General features: G+C 39.1%; 1 protein-coding gene across 2 annotated transcripts in view; it reads right to left on the bottom strand.

Moving 5' to 3' along the window:
* The window catches only part of TTC1 (tetratricopeptide repeat domain 1), a 45,355-nt gene extending 33,055 nt beyond the window's left edge, over positions 1–12,300 (bottom strand). The window contains exons 1-2 of one of the 2 annotated variants that reach the window (XM_002912510.4): positions 12,200–12,300; positions 10,482–10,846 (exon numbers count right to left, since the gene is read on the bottom strand). In XM_002912510.4, the coding sequence (XP_002912556.1) occupies positions 10,482–10,814 (333 nt within the window). In that variant the 5' untranslated portion in view covers positions 10,815–10,846; positions 12,200–12,300. Of the gene's footprint in view, positions 1–10,481; positions 10,847–12,199 lie in introns of those variants that run through there. The other variant, XM_034656790.1, reaches the window with a different exon arrangement.
* Between the last annotated feature and the right edge of the window lie 3,244 nt (positions 12,301–15,544).

The following is a 15,544-nucleotide window of genomic DNA, read 5'->3' on the forward strand; positions in this document are numbered from 1 at the left end:
GAGAAATATTAAAACAGTACACTAAAAAATTATCTAATGTAAAAGCACAAAATTAAAAAAAAATTAAATTTAAATTATAAAATATTTTTAATCCCCCTTGCTATCAAGAACTAAGGCACTTAAAAAGACACTGCTCTAGAAAATGATATCCAGTCCCACAGATCTCATCTTTAGTCATTTTGAGACCTATGTTAAAATAAACCTCTACGTTTATAGCAGCAACGTCCACAATAGCTAAACTATGGGAAGAGCCCAGATGTCCAACAGATGAATGAATAAAGAAGGTGTGGTATATATACACAATGGAATACTACTCAGCTATCAAAAAATTGAAATCTTGCCATTTTCAACAATGTGAATGGACGAGAGGGTACTGTGCTAAGCAAAATAAGTCAATTGGAGAAAGATAATTGTCATATGATCTCACTCCTATGTGGAATTTAAGAAACAAAACAGAGGATCATGGGGGACGGAGGGAAAAATAAGACAAGACAAAATCAGAGAGGGAGACAAATCATAAGAGACTCTTAATCATAGGAAACAAACTGAGGGTTACTGGAGGGGAGTGAGGGGATGGGGTAACTGGGTGATGGACATTAAGAAGGGCATGGGATGTAATGAGCAGTGGGTGTTATATACAACTAATGAATCACTGAACTCTACCTTGAAACTAATAATACATTATATGTTATTTGAATTTAAATAAAAATAAAAAATTTAAATTAAAAAAAAATAAACCTCTACCTCACTGAATCAGGCACGTACACTACAGATCTTCAGTTGTTTTTCTATAGTTAATCAAGGCCATTTTCCACTGAATTAGTAAAATGGGTTATTTGTAGATGAACAAATTCAATTTGCAAATGTTTAAAATCTATTCTTTTCCTTCACAAATATAGGTATGTATGCTCAGGATCTTTAATTTTATTCTGTTTTCCAGGGAATGACTTTCTTGGATCACAGGGAAAAAGAATTTCACAAGATATGGAGAACTGTTCTTTCTTAAAGATAAAATAACTGTGAAATATTAAATTGCAAAACACCATCAATATAACACATTTCTATACTTTGAAACTAATCAATTCTCGTTATTTTTAAATTTCATCGCCACTGAGACCTTCCAATGGTGATCCAACCTGAGTGTAAACACGGGGCTTGAACTCATGACCCTAGGATGCTTAACCTACTAAGCCACTCAGGCGCCCCTAAATGTGGTTGTTTTGATTAATGAATGATACCACTTTAAACCAAGTTAGCTTTTAACTGATAATCTAACAAACAGGTAGAAGGTAAGCATTTGGAAAAGGATACAAACTTAGTCTGAGTTGATATTAAAATTTAATTAAATCACTGAGGCAAAGATGGACTTATAAACATGATGCTAGGACAACTTGGTAGTCATTTGGAAAAAGATAAAATTAGAATAATATTTATACACCTTACACAAAAGTAAATTCTATGTAGACTGGAGATCTAAATGTAAAAAGTGAAACCATACAAGTACTGGAAGAAAATATAGATGAATTCCTCTTTAATCTCAGTGTGAGGAATGGCTTTCTGTGACTCAAAATCCTAGAGAATTTAAACTGATACAACTTTAAGCTTGGGGTAAACTGGCAAAATATCAGAAGGTGTTCCTCCATTCCCTTATTAATCACGAAACCACCACCTTCACAATGCTAGCTAGGAATATTCCCTATACTTAGGATTAGTGAATAGAACAGAAACAACTTAGGGCTTGTAAGTACACAACCCTTCTATCATTAAATGACAAAAACTGGCATTGAATACACTTAAAAAAGTTCTCTTAATGATCCTGCAGTGATCATGTGTTTAATAGACAACAGGGAGAAAACCAAGACGTTCACACCAGCAAGTTAATTTCCAGATCATAAATCTATCAGCAGCTCTCTGCTTCCCCCTGCAGTTTTGTAAAGTAATTGTTACAAAATAAAACAAGTCAAGCACTGTGGCCAGAGATCAACCACATAAAGGATCAAAGAGAGTGTTAAAAAACAAAAACAAAAAACCCCACCACCAACAAAAAAAACTACATACTTGCTAAAGGGCTGGAAAATGGAGGCACATCAACAAAACTTTTCTGCTTTGCTCTTATCCAGGTGAGATGAAAAAACTACACACTGAAAGGGCTGGGGACACCAGTCTCTTTATCATTAAAAAGGAAAAAAAAGCTTCAGTTTTGTTTTCTTTGAAATTGGATGTGGAAGCCTTCCACATACAGACACTTCTGTTCTCTCCACAAGTCACTTTTCGAAACCCTCTAGGGAGTCTGGAGGGAGGATCTCTGGATTTAAGCTGTAGTTAGAACCTGACCTCTCATTAAGTCCTGTATTTCTCAGGAAAAGATGACTGCTCTATGAGGAACTAACCTTGGAAATAGTTCCTTCTAAGCTCAAAAAATTCTATTTCCCAAAACTCTACTTAATAGAACTAAGTTTCCTTACGTTAGCACTGTTTAAATTCTGCCCATCAAGTCTGTTTTAGACCCCAACCACTGATGAAGGTAAAAGAAAAACATCCCATTGGTAAACAATTCTTCTGATGTTAGATGCAGTCAGTGTACTGGTTACACTTGTGTTTTGGAAGCTTGGTGGTGTGTCAATCTGGCTTTCTGTCTCTCAAAGAGCTGCCACAGTTCCACATGTATCAAAATGACCTGAGGATGCTCATTAACAAAGCAGATTCCTGGCTGCCACCTCACAAGTCTGTGCTATCAGACACTTCTCAGGACTTACATCTCCTGTGACTCTTAGGTACAATCAAGTTTGAGAACCACTGATCTACATAAAGTGATCTTCCTTAATAAACACAAGGAACACCGAATGGCACTTTGTTTCATCGGCAAACAATCTCAATTATCCCACTAAGGGGTGCCTGGGTGGCTCAGTCAGTTGAGTTCTGCCTCTTGATTTCAGCTCAGGTCATGATCTCAGGGTTGTGAGATCAAGGCCCAGGTCGGGCTCTGTGCTCAGCAAAGAGTCTACTTGTCCCTCTCCCTCTACTCCTCCCTCTGCTCTCTCTCTCTCAAATAAATAAATAAATAAAATCTTAAAAAAAACAAGCCCACTAACTTCCAAATGTTTTGGAGTAAACATTTTGGAAATAGTATTTCCCCTGATTTAAACTCGGATCAGAAATCTAAGGTCCCTTCCAATTCTTAAGTTCTAGGATTTTATTTAATCACTTGTCAATAGTGTTCATTAAACCCAATACTAGTAAACTCTAAGAAATTAATAAATGTGGCAACCTTAGTTCAAAAGGATGCCCATTAAAAATGAAGTAAAAGTGCTTTCTCATAAGGTTAACAGAATATGCAGGTCACTACAGAAAAGTCACTGAAAACTCTCTGGAAGCAACCAAGAGAATGTTCCCTACAAACGTGCTCACTGTTAGAGCAACACTGGAAATGATTATGAAAATAATGCAAAAAAGTAGAAGAAACATGGAAATCAAAAGGATTAAGTACTATGGGAGTTAGGAAAAATGAGAGGCAGGGAAAGAACTGATAGAGAACTTCTGCTCCAAACCAGTACTTCAATAATGGCTCCTGGTTAAACATCTACAGTCTTGAAGGAAAGAACAACCCTTTATGTTTTCAGAGACTACGGAAAATGTCTTAAAATCCCAGCACCTTGTGCTCTGAGTACATGTTCACCAAGAACAGACTTTTGTAGCCCTCGCTTCGATGGAGCTACAGGTGTACCTATTTGCAAATGAAAACCATGTATAAACAATTGGCAGGAGGCAAAAAACCCATTAAAATGACTAAATCTGCATTTTGGCTCACAAATTAACTTTTTCATTTACAGCAAGAATTAAACCACTAGAGCCCTAATGAACTCAAAGTCCCTCCGTCTTCTCCATATTTATAAATGGCATCACCATCCACCCATAGTAGCTGAAGCCAAGGCATCGTGCTATATACTACTTTCTCCTCTTTCGTGGAAGATTTCCCTCTCAGACTGTCACACATTTAACTCCTTTCCCCTTTCCAGTCTTTGCTGATATACCACCTCTCCAGAAAGGTCTTTCCTGACCACACAATCTAAAGTAGTCCTTCCAATCCCACCCCTTGTCACTTCATCTTATCATTTTCATAAATTTATTTTTTTCATTTTTTTAAAGATTTTATTTATTCATTCGACAGAGAGAGAGCCAGCCAGCGAGAGAGGGAACACAAGCAGGGGGAGTGGGAGAGGAAGAAGCAGGCTCTCAGCAGAGGAGCCTGATGCGGGGCTCGAACCCAGGACGCCGGGATCACGCCCTGAGCCGAAGGCAGACGCTTAACGACTGAGCCACCCAGGCGCCCCACATTCTTTTCATTTAAAAAAAAAATACCTTCCAGCTATGAGAGAAGAGAAATCCTCTTGTCTCATTTACCACTGTATTCTTAAGTGCCTCAAACAATGCCTGACACGTGGAAGAAATGCAAATATCTCTGGAGTAAATAAATGAATGAGAGAAACTGTAACTTATAAGATCAATTACTGGCTCTTACGGCAGAGATAATCATACCATTTATTCAACAGCTATTTGATGAAGGAAGATGATGTGCAAGGCCCTAAGACAGAGGTCCTTGAACTTTAGTGAGCACCTAAGAACTACCCAGGGAGGGGGCGCCTGGGTGGCACAGCGGTTAAGCGTCTGCCTTCGGCTCAGGGCGTGATCCCAGCGTTGTGGGATCGAGCCACATCAGGCTCCTCCGCTATGAGTCTGCTTCTTCCTCTCCCACTCTCCCTGCTTGTGTTCCCTCTCTCGCTGGCTGTCTCTGTCAAATAAATAAATAANAAAAAAAAAAAAAAAAAAAAAAAGAACTACCCAGGGAGGGGCGCCTGGGTGGCTCACTTGGTTAAGTGTCTGCCTTCGGCTCACGTCATGATCCTGGAGTCCCTGGATCGAGCCCCACATCGGGCTCCCTGCTCAGTGGAGAGTCTGCTTCTCCCTCTCCCTCTCCCTCTGCCCCTCACCCTACTCATGCTCTCTCTCTCTCAAATAAATAAAATCTTAGAAAAAAAAATAATTACCTCAGGAATATAAACACGAGGACTAAACTCCACTGTGACAAGTAGCCCATGAGAGGCGACCCCACTACAGGATCAACAGCACCACAATGCAGTATGTGCCACAGGTCCCCATGCTACAAAGCATCTTTGCATCTAACATTCTAGCAACAATTCTCACGTGCTACCAGATTTGTCCTTTACTTCAACCAGACCTTTGAGAATCACTTATTTGCTTCACAGATCTAGTACATTTCAAGTGTTTGCTGAAATCCCATTCCTCTGGGCAGTCATGTCGACATTTAAGTGTTTTCACAAAAGGTTAAGATATACACACACATATACACAGTGCTTTCCTTAAGAGATTTTGCCTGTTTTTAAAAATCTTTACTGCCTTCCTCCTCCATTACTTTTGTTTTTGTTTTTGCCCCTTCCCCTCCTCCTCTCCATTATTCTTGATTTATGAGTTCTGCTGAGAACTGAAACTCCTCTTGAGCTCAGGTTATCTTCTCAAGTGCAGGGCAAGTCAACTTATCTTGAAAAATAGGCTTTAGCTATTGATACATGATTCTGCCTGAAGAGAAACAATTACCAATACACAGATCCTGTAACAGCATTTCTTTCTAAATCCTCAAAGGTCAGCTTTATAAGCTGTTTGGTAAAAAGTCCATGCTGGTGGTAAAGAATCAATTTTTATTTATTCATATTCTTAAAACAGAGTAACTTGTGCTGCTGTTGATTTAATGTGTGCTTACTATAAGAAAAAAGTGGGGAATGATAAAAATAGGTGAAGGGGATTAAGAGGTAAAACTTACAGTTATAAAATAAGTCATGGAATGAAAAGTACAGCATAGAGAATATAGTCAATATTAACTTTGTATGCTGCTTCATGGTAAGAAATGAGTAATATATTGGGATGCCTCGGTGGCTCAGATGGTTAAGCATCTGCCTTTGGCTCAGGTCACAATCCCAGGGTCCTGGGATCGAGCCCCGTATCAGGCTCCCTGATCGGCAGGGAGCATGCTTCTCCCTCTCCCTCTGCTGTTCTCCCTGCTTGTGCTCTCTAGCTCTATCAAACAAACAAACAAATAAATAAATAAATAAATAAATAAATAAATAAATAAAATCTTAAAAAAAAAAAGAAATGAGTAATACATAGAATTGTCAAATGACTATCTTGAACACCTGAAACTCATACAACATTGCATGTCAACTATACTTCAAAAAAGTGTATTAAATATAAATAAAAATTCAATAATCACATCCCATATCAATCCAAACTTTTTTGTATGAACGTATTTTCACATAGGTTTTCAACTTAAAAGGAAACATCACTGACTACTCTATAACCTGCTGTTAAGGGAAAACACCTCTTGTGTGTCTCCTCTACTGTCAAAACTCACACGAACACTTCTGTGACCAGATGTGTGGGAGTTTCCCCCACACCCAGCAACTCCAACTCCACAAGAGACACCAGCTGCTGTCCTGCAACTTAACTCAATTCGGACACAATCCACCTGAAGACAGCTTCAGATCCTACAAATTAAAAAGTCCAGGCAGTCACCTCTGGCTCTGACCCATGGGCTATAAATTGGAAGTTCCCATGACCTCTTCCTCAGGTGCAATTAAATTGCTAAAGAGGCTCACAAAACTCAGGAAAACAGCTTACTTACTAGATTACCAGTTTATTCTAAAGACTAGAACTCTGGGAATAGGCAGCTAGAAGAGATGCATAGGACAAGGTACATGGGAAGGGGCACTGAGCTTCCATGCCCTCTGGGTGTGTCACCCTCCTTGCATCTCCACAGGTTTACCCAGTGTGGAAGCTTTCTGAACCCTTCTTTTGAGTTTTTAATGTAGGTTTCAGTCCATAAGCACGATTGGTCAAATCACTGGTTACAAGTGATTAACTCAATCTCCAGCCCCCGTCACCTCACCAGAGGTGGGGTGGGGCAGGGTGGCACTGAAAGTTCCAAACTCTGACAACCAGACCTCATCCTTAGGGGCTTTCCAAAAATCACCTCGTGTGTGGTTGAAAGGGGTTTGTATAAATAACAAACTACACCCCTATCTCTTATTAGCCAATTCCAAGGGTTTTAGGATCTCTGTGCCAGGACTGGACAAAAACCAAATACATATCTCTTATTATAAGCCATATTAACACATCTGTTTAATTCATTTAATATTACATTTTCCCATGTCAATATTAAGATTTATTTTTCTTTTTAATGACTGCATAATATGCTACCGCATAAAAATGGCAAAAATGTTTGAAGTAATACCCTCTGTTGAGCATTATTTCTAATGTTCAAAATTATGAATGATGCTGCAACACATCTTTATATATACATCTGTACACATCTCTAGTAACTTCCTTAAAATAAGTGACTAAAGAGAATCAGAGGTTTAGCTGTACTGTCCAATATGATACACATTACCGATGTGACTAAATTAAGAGAAATAAAAAATTTTAAAATTCAGTTCCTCAACTCTACTAGTCACATTTCAAATACTCCAGCTGATGACTATTAAAATGTATTAGCTAATGGCCAGCAGCTACCGTATTGAACAGAGTAGATATAGAACATTCCCATCACTGCAGAAGGTTCTATTGATAGCCCTGGTCTAAAGAAACATCCATATAAAAATTTGATACCTGTATCCCACAAAAATGACATAGCACTTTGAACTCTCAAAATTAGTACATGCACTCCTATGTCCTCTCATTGTTCACATCAGATAAATATACGAGACACAGTGTTTTAATTTGCATTTAAAGATTACGGCGGGGGGGGGGGGGGGGGGGGGGGGCTGGATGGCTCAGTCGGAAACCAAGCCTCCGACTCTTGGTTTCAGCTCAGGTCACAATCTCGGAGTCATGAGATTGAGCCCTGCTTAAGGGTCCATGCTCAGCAGTCTGCTTGATGACTCTCTCCCTTTTCCCCTCCCCGTGCTTGCACGCCCATGTGTATGTGTGTGTGTACGTGTGCGTGCACTCTCTCTCCCACTCTCCCCAAGAAAAATAAATAAATATTAAAAAAAAATTAGCGATGCTGAAAGTCTCCACACTTTTGGCCACTTGCGTTTATTTTGTTGCTGCTGAATTATCTCAACTTTGTCTATTTTAAAAGAATCAAAGGTATCCTGTTTCAGATGACCTATAAAACCAAAACATTTGTACAGTGAAGAGACACTTCTTCATCTGTTTTGCTGGTTTCCTAATAATTTCATGAAGATATTTATCAAAACAGCATAAAAACACATAATAGAGTAGTACCACAATTAGGTGAAGGCAGTCTGTACTCTGGAATTAACATAACAATGGCTAACACCACAGCACATTGTTTCTATGAGATAGTGTAATTGTTACTGATTTTTAAGCTATGAAAACATATAGGCTGATATACAAATATAAAATGTTTATATTTGAAAAGTGATTATATTTACACAAAAGTCTGAAACAGAAAAAACCAAGCTCTCAGGAATCAGAACAGTGGGTCCCTGGGTTTGTAGGGGTGGAAGGATGGAATGAATGGTGAAGCACAAAAAGGAAGTTTCTGGAATGATGGAGATGTTCTGGATTCTGATAAAGGTGAGTTACACATGTGCATATAGAAGTCAAGACTCCCTGTACTGTACACAGAAGTTAAACAGTCTCACTATATGTAAATTACATCTTAATTTTTAAAAGGAAGAAAAAAGTTTAAAAGGCATTGTACTATTTAGAATATTCAACTTAAAGGCAATACAATTATTTTAAATATTTATAGAAGTTAAAATGTGATTCCTGGCCAGGAGACACAAAGTTTTACTAAATTGGGGAATGAGAAGCAGAGCCAAACCACACAACTGTCAAACCAATAGCACTGTAGAAAATTCACTATCAGGGCAAAATATATTAAAAAATATAAAATATATTAAGTATCAGAAAAGCATTGCTAACATTTTAACACAGACATTTAATCAACGTTTCTAAAAAGCCTGTACCAGTGAAATAAATGAAAGCTGAACCACTCACTTTCTGGAAAATCATTTCCCTAATTATCGAACAGTATGTGATTTAATTTTCTGAGCCATTTCTGCTGAGGTAGTTTATGATATTGGCTCATTTTTGCCTTTTATTCTTCTCTTCTGGTGGCACACATTAGCACAAAAGCTAATACATGCATGTTAAAACCAAATGAAAAATGCCTAAGGAGAGACAAGATGCTCCTCTCCATGTCACATTACCTCTGCACTCCCACTGTTACAATGCACATTAGTATCCCAGCCCGTTACCCAAATAGCATAACCTGTTAAGTGAGTGAGTTCTTCAGAAGCCTAAGCTACAAATCTCATTCAAGTTCTCTGCAGACAAGCTCAGATATTATGGTAACTCTTCAGATTTCCTTGCTTATGAGATGAGAAGGAAGGATATGTGGGGGATACCAACACTTCTGTCTCCAAAAGTGAAGGCTTGCCCAGTTAAGGATGTGGTCCAGGGGCAAAGAAGCAGGAAAGTGTGTACATTTTATTAGTTATCTGCTTTGTAGAAAGACAGCTATTTTTGTTATTAAATTCTACATTGTATTTTAGAATCAAACAGATCTGGGTTTGAGCATCAGTTCCGCCATTTATTAGATGTGTGATCTTGGGCAAGTTACTAAGTTCTGTTCTCTTGTGGGGAATGCTAACAATATGTCTCACGGGTGTGTTGTGAAGATTAGAGGAAAACACAAAAAAGTTTTTAAACTCAGTGGCTGGCACATTACAGGTGCTTAAAAAATAACTACTATCGCACACAATTCTGTTCCTCAAGAACGTTATGTAAATAATACAGGCCCCAGTCATTGTCTTCTGCAACCAAACTACCACTAGGATATTCAGGCAGTCATTTATTGCTATCAAAGAATGAACACAAATAGGCAGCATACCATAATTCTAAAGTCTGACCAAAAAATTCCCTTACATGAGTTTCAGCAGCCAACCATCAATAAGGGCTTTTTTTTTTTTTTTTTTAGGGGAGGGGGTGCAGAGAGGGATGGAGAGAGAATTTTAAACAGGCTCCATGCCCAGTTCGGACCCTGATGAAGGCCTTGATCCCACAACGCTGAGATCATGACCTGAGCCGAAATCAAGAGTCGGACGCTTAACCACTGAGCCACCCAGGCGCCCTGATAGGTCATTTTTTTAAAAAAAGCTAAAAGGTATATATAGGTGTTAGAAAAAAAATTATATAAGACAGACATAAGAACTCAAAGTTGAACAAAAAAAAAAAAAGGAAATCTGTTTGTTAAACAGAGGCTGAATGCTTCCCTGCCATGCTGATTTATCTCAGCTCCATCACCACTGCAGCAATAAGGACCCAGATGGACATATAACTCTTTACCACAGATGACCCAATCTATGACACTGTAGCAGCCATATTTATTCAGTTTAAAAAGCAGTTTATGTGGCAGATCGTGCACGATAAATATTTACCTGTTTCTCCTCATCTGGCATGTTTTTTTCCAGTTCTATTAAGTATTCTTCATCAAGTTCAGAGGAATTCACATTATCATCAGGTTTGTTCTCAACCTTGTCCGCTCCTGGCTCCTCCTTCTCAAATGAGGCACTAAGGTCATGAAAACACTCTTCTTCTCCCCGGTTTTCCTGGGAATGAGCCTCAACATCCTTGAGCAGCTTGTTCTGGAGATGGTGATCTTTGGGATTGGAAACCGGAGGGCTAGCACACTCTGCTTCCTGGGGATCTGTAACTTTCAAACCATTGAAAAGATCCTCTGGAGCCCTACTGTTTTCTGACTTCTCCCCCATGCTGTATCAGCGAGGGAGATGAAGCCGAAGCTCTGGGAAAAGAGAAAATATGTTAGGTAATGGTGCTCATACAGATATCCACCACTTTCCAAAAGTCCGCCCTATGACACTTAGCTTTTAACAGAGACCTACATTAGTATGGTAACAGTTTTCAGAAAAGTGCAAATCCCCTTCAGATTTCTTTCAATTAGTGAAAATAGGTAAATATTAATGTAGGTCTTTCATAAAAGCAAAGTAGTATAACTTTCCACCTTTCGGAAAGGGGAAGTGGGTGAGGTGGGTAGCGTGGGTGGATAGTATTTGCTTTAGGCCATTTCAGCTTCGGAAAGGCTTGACAGGAACGCTCAATTTTCAGATAGAAGGGGACACCTGTATTAAAAAAAAAAATCCTACCTATTACACATAAACTTCTGCATCAAAACCCAAAACGTACCCTAACTTCCTTTCACTGAAATTCATTATAATAAAATTGGTTATTATAAGCCCATAAATAATACCAAACCTTTTACTGACTCCCCTTTCAGAATTTCATATATGCAACGAGACCGGTTTTAATGTGGCTCTTCCTTTTTCCACCACTCGAATTTTGTCGGGGTAGCAAAAAATAGGATAAGCCAAAACAATGGCAAGAAAAATGAAACGGCCCTAATCTTTATTCCGAATTAATTGCGAGGTCGTAAATAAAAAAAATGCGGGCCTGCCTTTTCAGCACCACCATATGAAGCTCAAGGATAAGTTTCTGATGGAGCTCAAAACACAATTAGTGCCAAAACAGCTATCGCCAACTTCACCCAAATGTGTGCTGTAAAACCAACGCAGGTTACAGTGGGGAGGGGAATCCTGGCGCAGCTGGTCCTACTCAGGATTTCCGGGGGGGTCAGGCTCAGGTACTAAATACAGTGGTCCTCAACCCTGGCTAGACAACGTAATACTTTAGCAAGTACTGCTGCCCAGATCTTATTCTCCACAGATTCTGATTTTTTGGTTTGGCCTAGGCCCAGAACACCTGTATTTTTAAAACGCATCCCAGGTGATTTTAATGTACAGCCAATTGGGAACCAGTGCTGTAGAAGCTGAGTCAGACCGTCAGCAGCCCCGCCCCCTTGCACCTCTGGTCGCAGCAAAATCACGCCAAAGACCCTTTGTGTCGCGACTAGGGCCCGAGTTCGTCCCAGCTCGTCCCAAGAAAACTTCCAACAGCAAGATCTTAATACTAAGACTTCGCCTCCACAGCAGTGTTTTGTTTCTCCCTGCCCCCAGGACTAGTGGAAGAACGCGAGATTGAGGCCCCAGGGTTAAGGAGGAGCCACCCTACGTTTCCCAACAGTTCGTCCTCTAGCTGAGTCCCTCACAGACAAAGCAGACAGTCCCAGATAGCTACTCACAGCTCCCCAACTCCTCTCGTCTTCACCTTCCCAGTCTCCGGAATCTTCTATTTCCGCTCAGTCAAGTGCACTTCCCTCGGCACCAACCAATGGCATCGCCGTTGGCAAAGCATCCTGGGAAATGTAGTGGAACTCTTGGGGAGAGAGCGTGTCGCTGTCGCGTTGTGTGACGCCATTGTACGGACTAAAATGCAAGTGACGGTTGCCATCTTGGGTTACGGGAAGACTCCGCATTACTCAGCACGGTAGAAAAAGAGGCTGTCTCCATGCTGTTACTTTTACTCTTTCACTCTGGCCTCTTAACGCTAGCAATGCATAGAGGAATCCTGAGAATAAACCTTGTCCAAAATAGTTTTCTCTCTAATGGTTCTCAAAGTGTGCCTTTCCAGGGACCCATTACTAGATCAAAGCAGTTTTCATAATAATACTAAGTTGTTATTTGCCTTTTCCACACCCCTTTCATGAATATAGTGTTTTCCAAAGGCTGTGCCATGTGATCGCGCAATGGCTTCAAAGTAGGAGCTCTGAGAATCCAGCTGTCTTCTATTAAGTCAGATATTTGCATAAACGTAAAACAATGACACTCTTCTCACTACACGGATTTTTTGTTTGGAAAATATAGTAATTTATAAAAAGATTATGTTGGCATATAATAGGTGTATTGTTATCTTAAATTAATAAATATTAAATATTTTTCAGCTGTAACTTCTAATACAATGACTATTGATAAGTATAACCCACATAAAAAAAAGCTTTTTGTGGTCTTCACTAATATTAAGAGAGTTAAGGGGTCCTGGAACCAAAAGTGAACGATTGCCCAATGCATTCATCCAAGAAATGTTTATTCAATCTTTATTAGACTCCATTAGAATCCTGATGAGGGAACAGAAGGCAAGCTGAGGACAAAGCAGAAACTGACACCCTGCAAACCCCCTCCCCCCGCCCCCCACTTGGGGATGTATGTGACATTCTTCCAGGAAGTTCCCAACTATCTTCATGTTAAAGCCTTGCTAGAGGGGTAAACAACCTTAACTTGACAAAGGCAAGGCCTCGGGTATCGGGTATCCCGGGAGTCTTCTTTAACGTATGAAAGTACTCTCTTGAAACCTCCCTTTTTCCTTACCTCCCCCTACCCTATAGTATATAATCAGCCACCCCTCACAACCCCGGGCAGCGGCTCTTTCTGCCCACAGGTCCTGTCCCCGTGCTTTAGTAAACCACCATTTTGCACCAAAGACGTCTCAAGAATTGTTTCTTGGTCCTCGGCTCCGGATTCCACCCCACCCCTATATCCCACAACCTTATCAGTCCCATGCTGGGAATACAGAACTGAAATATCCCTTAAGGTAGCCAGACAGGAAATCAGCAATAACAGCAGAACAGTTTTCTATAATTCACAGAACCAATATAGTAGAGATAGCTGGGAGAGGCTTTTTTCAGGAGGGATATCAAACTTGTTTTTTGAATTTATCTCTAAATGAGGTTATGCACTCCCTTGAATTTTTGTATAAGTCAAAAGCTTTATATACAAAAAAAAACATGAAAAATTTATCAGAATTTTGGAAACTTTTAATATTTAAAATTTTTTAAATAGGGCAGGAACTTAAATACTGTTCAATAGTTAGGCTTCTTATGACCTTTAAGAAGTCTGGTTATGTGCTAAGGGATACAAACTTCCAGCTATGAAATAAATAAGTCACAGAGATGAAAAGTACAGCATAGGGAATATAGGTAATAACATTGTAATAATTTTGTATAGTGACAGATAGTGACAGCTATGTGGTGAGCACCAAGTAATGTACAGAATTGTCAAATCACTATGTTGTACACCTGAAACTACTAGAACATTGTATGTCAACTATACTTCAATAATAATAAAAAATAAGTCCTGTTAATTAAATTCTGGTGCAATAGAAAGGCTATGAATTTTGGAGCAAAATCAATAAGTAAATAAATAAAATAAATTTGAGTTACAATGTCAGCTTTTTTACTTTACTAGCTGTCCAACTTTGAATGATAATTCTAGTAACATTTATTGATCATGTGTTTATGAGGTGTCACATGCTGTAAAAAATGCTTTAGTGGATTATTTGATTATTTGAATTCTAATCCTGGCTCTGCAACTTGACTAGCTGTGTGACTTTGATGTAAATTACTTAATGCTTTGAAACTTAGATATATAAATTTGCTCCATATGTAAAAATTGGTTTGGTAACAACGGTATCTCCCCCTTAAGTTTGGAGAAAGAAATGATACAATCTAGAAGACAAGGTGCACAGGGCTTGACACATAGTATTTAATGAATGTTAGAGACAATAATAATATGTGATATGTCTTGTGACAGTAGCTGGTTACAGGAAACCTAATAAGACACTGCCCCTTCCTCCCCATTCCGGGGAGCTCACTGCCTATTGGGGGAAGGGGAGATGGGGATAAGATAAAAACACTACCGAAACTGAAGGAAGAAGCAATCCATTCTCTCTCTTCTCTCTCTCTCTTTTTAAAACATGAAAAGCCAACATCCAATTGGCCCAGTTTGGTAAGTCTTCACTAATAAGATATTTGAGTTATCCTGTGGAAAGAGTAATAGTTCATTAAGAGGGAAAAAAAACCAGGGAAGGCTGAGGGACATCGTAAAAATCTCAGGAAGATTTCTGGCAACGATACGTAGTTGGATGTTGCTGAAGGATAGGAGCACAAAGCAAGAAACAAATTTTTACAAATGGGCGTCCACCCATCAGATCCTGGAAACATGGAAATTTTGTCTTAGTGCTCATAGCCACTATGTAAAAGGAAAAGAAATGTTTTTCATCTAGAGGGCTGTTCTGTTGTTATTTTCCGAGGGCAGAGACCATGTCTGTCTTGTTTACAGTTGTAAGAGGTCAGTGAACATCCTGTTATCACATGAGTGAATGACTCTTTCAGGAATTTATGGCCAGAGCACTGGGTAACTCGGGGCTCTGATAAGTTGTATAAAAAGATTTCAAGAATTCTGGAATCATCTTATAGGATTGTTGTAAGAATTAAATGCTGTCATGTCTTATCTAAAACACAAGTGAAGTGCTCAAGATAGAAAAAAAATTCTTTAATATTAACAGCCCTTAGTATGGACGGTAAGTTCTCAATAAACATTTGCAGTTATGGTATTACTATTATTAATGAAGTTCTCACAGTATTACCAATGTTATGATCAATTACTGATAGTACTGGTAATTTGATTAATAGCATTACTTATGATAATCAATATTAGCAGTGATAATATTTGTGAAGTTTTCATTTATACCCCCCAGAGGTATAAATATACCCCCCAGAGGACTGAGGCCCTAACTATGTTGAAAGAATGGA

Source organism: Ailuropoda melanoleuca, chromosome 3 (assembly GCF_002007445.2).
Source record: "Ailuropoda melanoleuca isolate Jingjing chromosome 3, ASM200744v2, whole genome shotgun sequence".
NCBI classification, from domain to species: domain Eukaryota; kingdom Metazoa; phylum Chordata; class Mammalia; order Carnivora; family Ursidae; genus Ailuropoda; species Ailuropoda melanoleuca.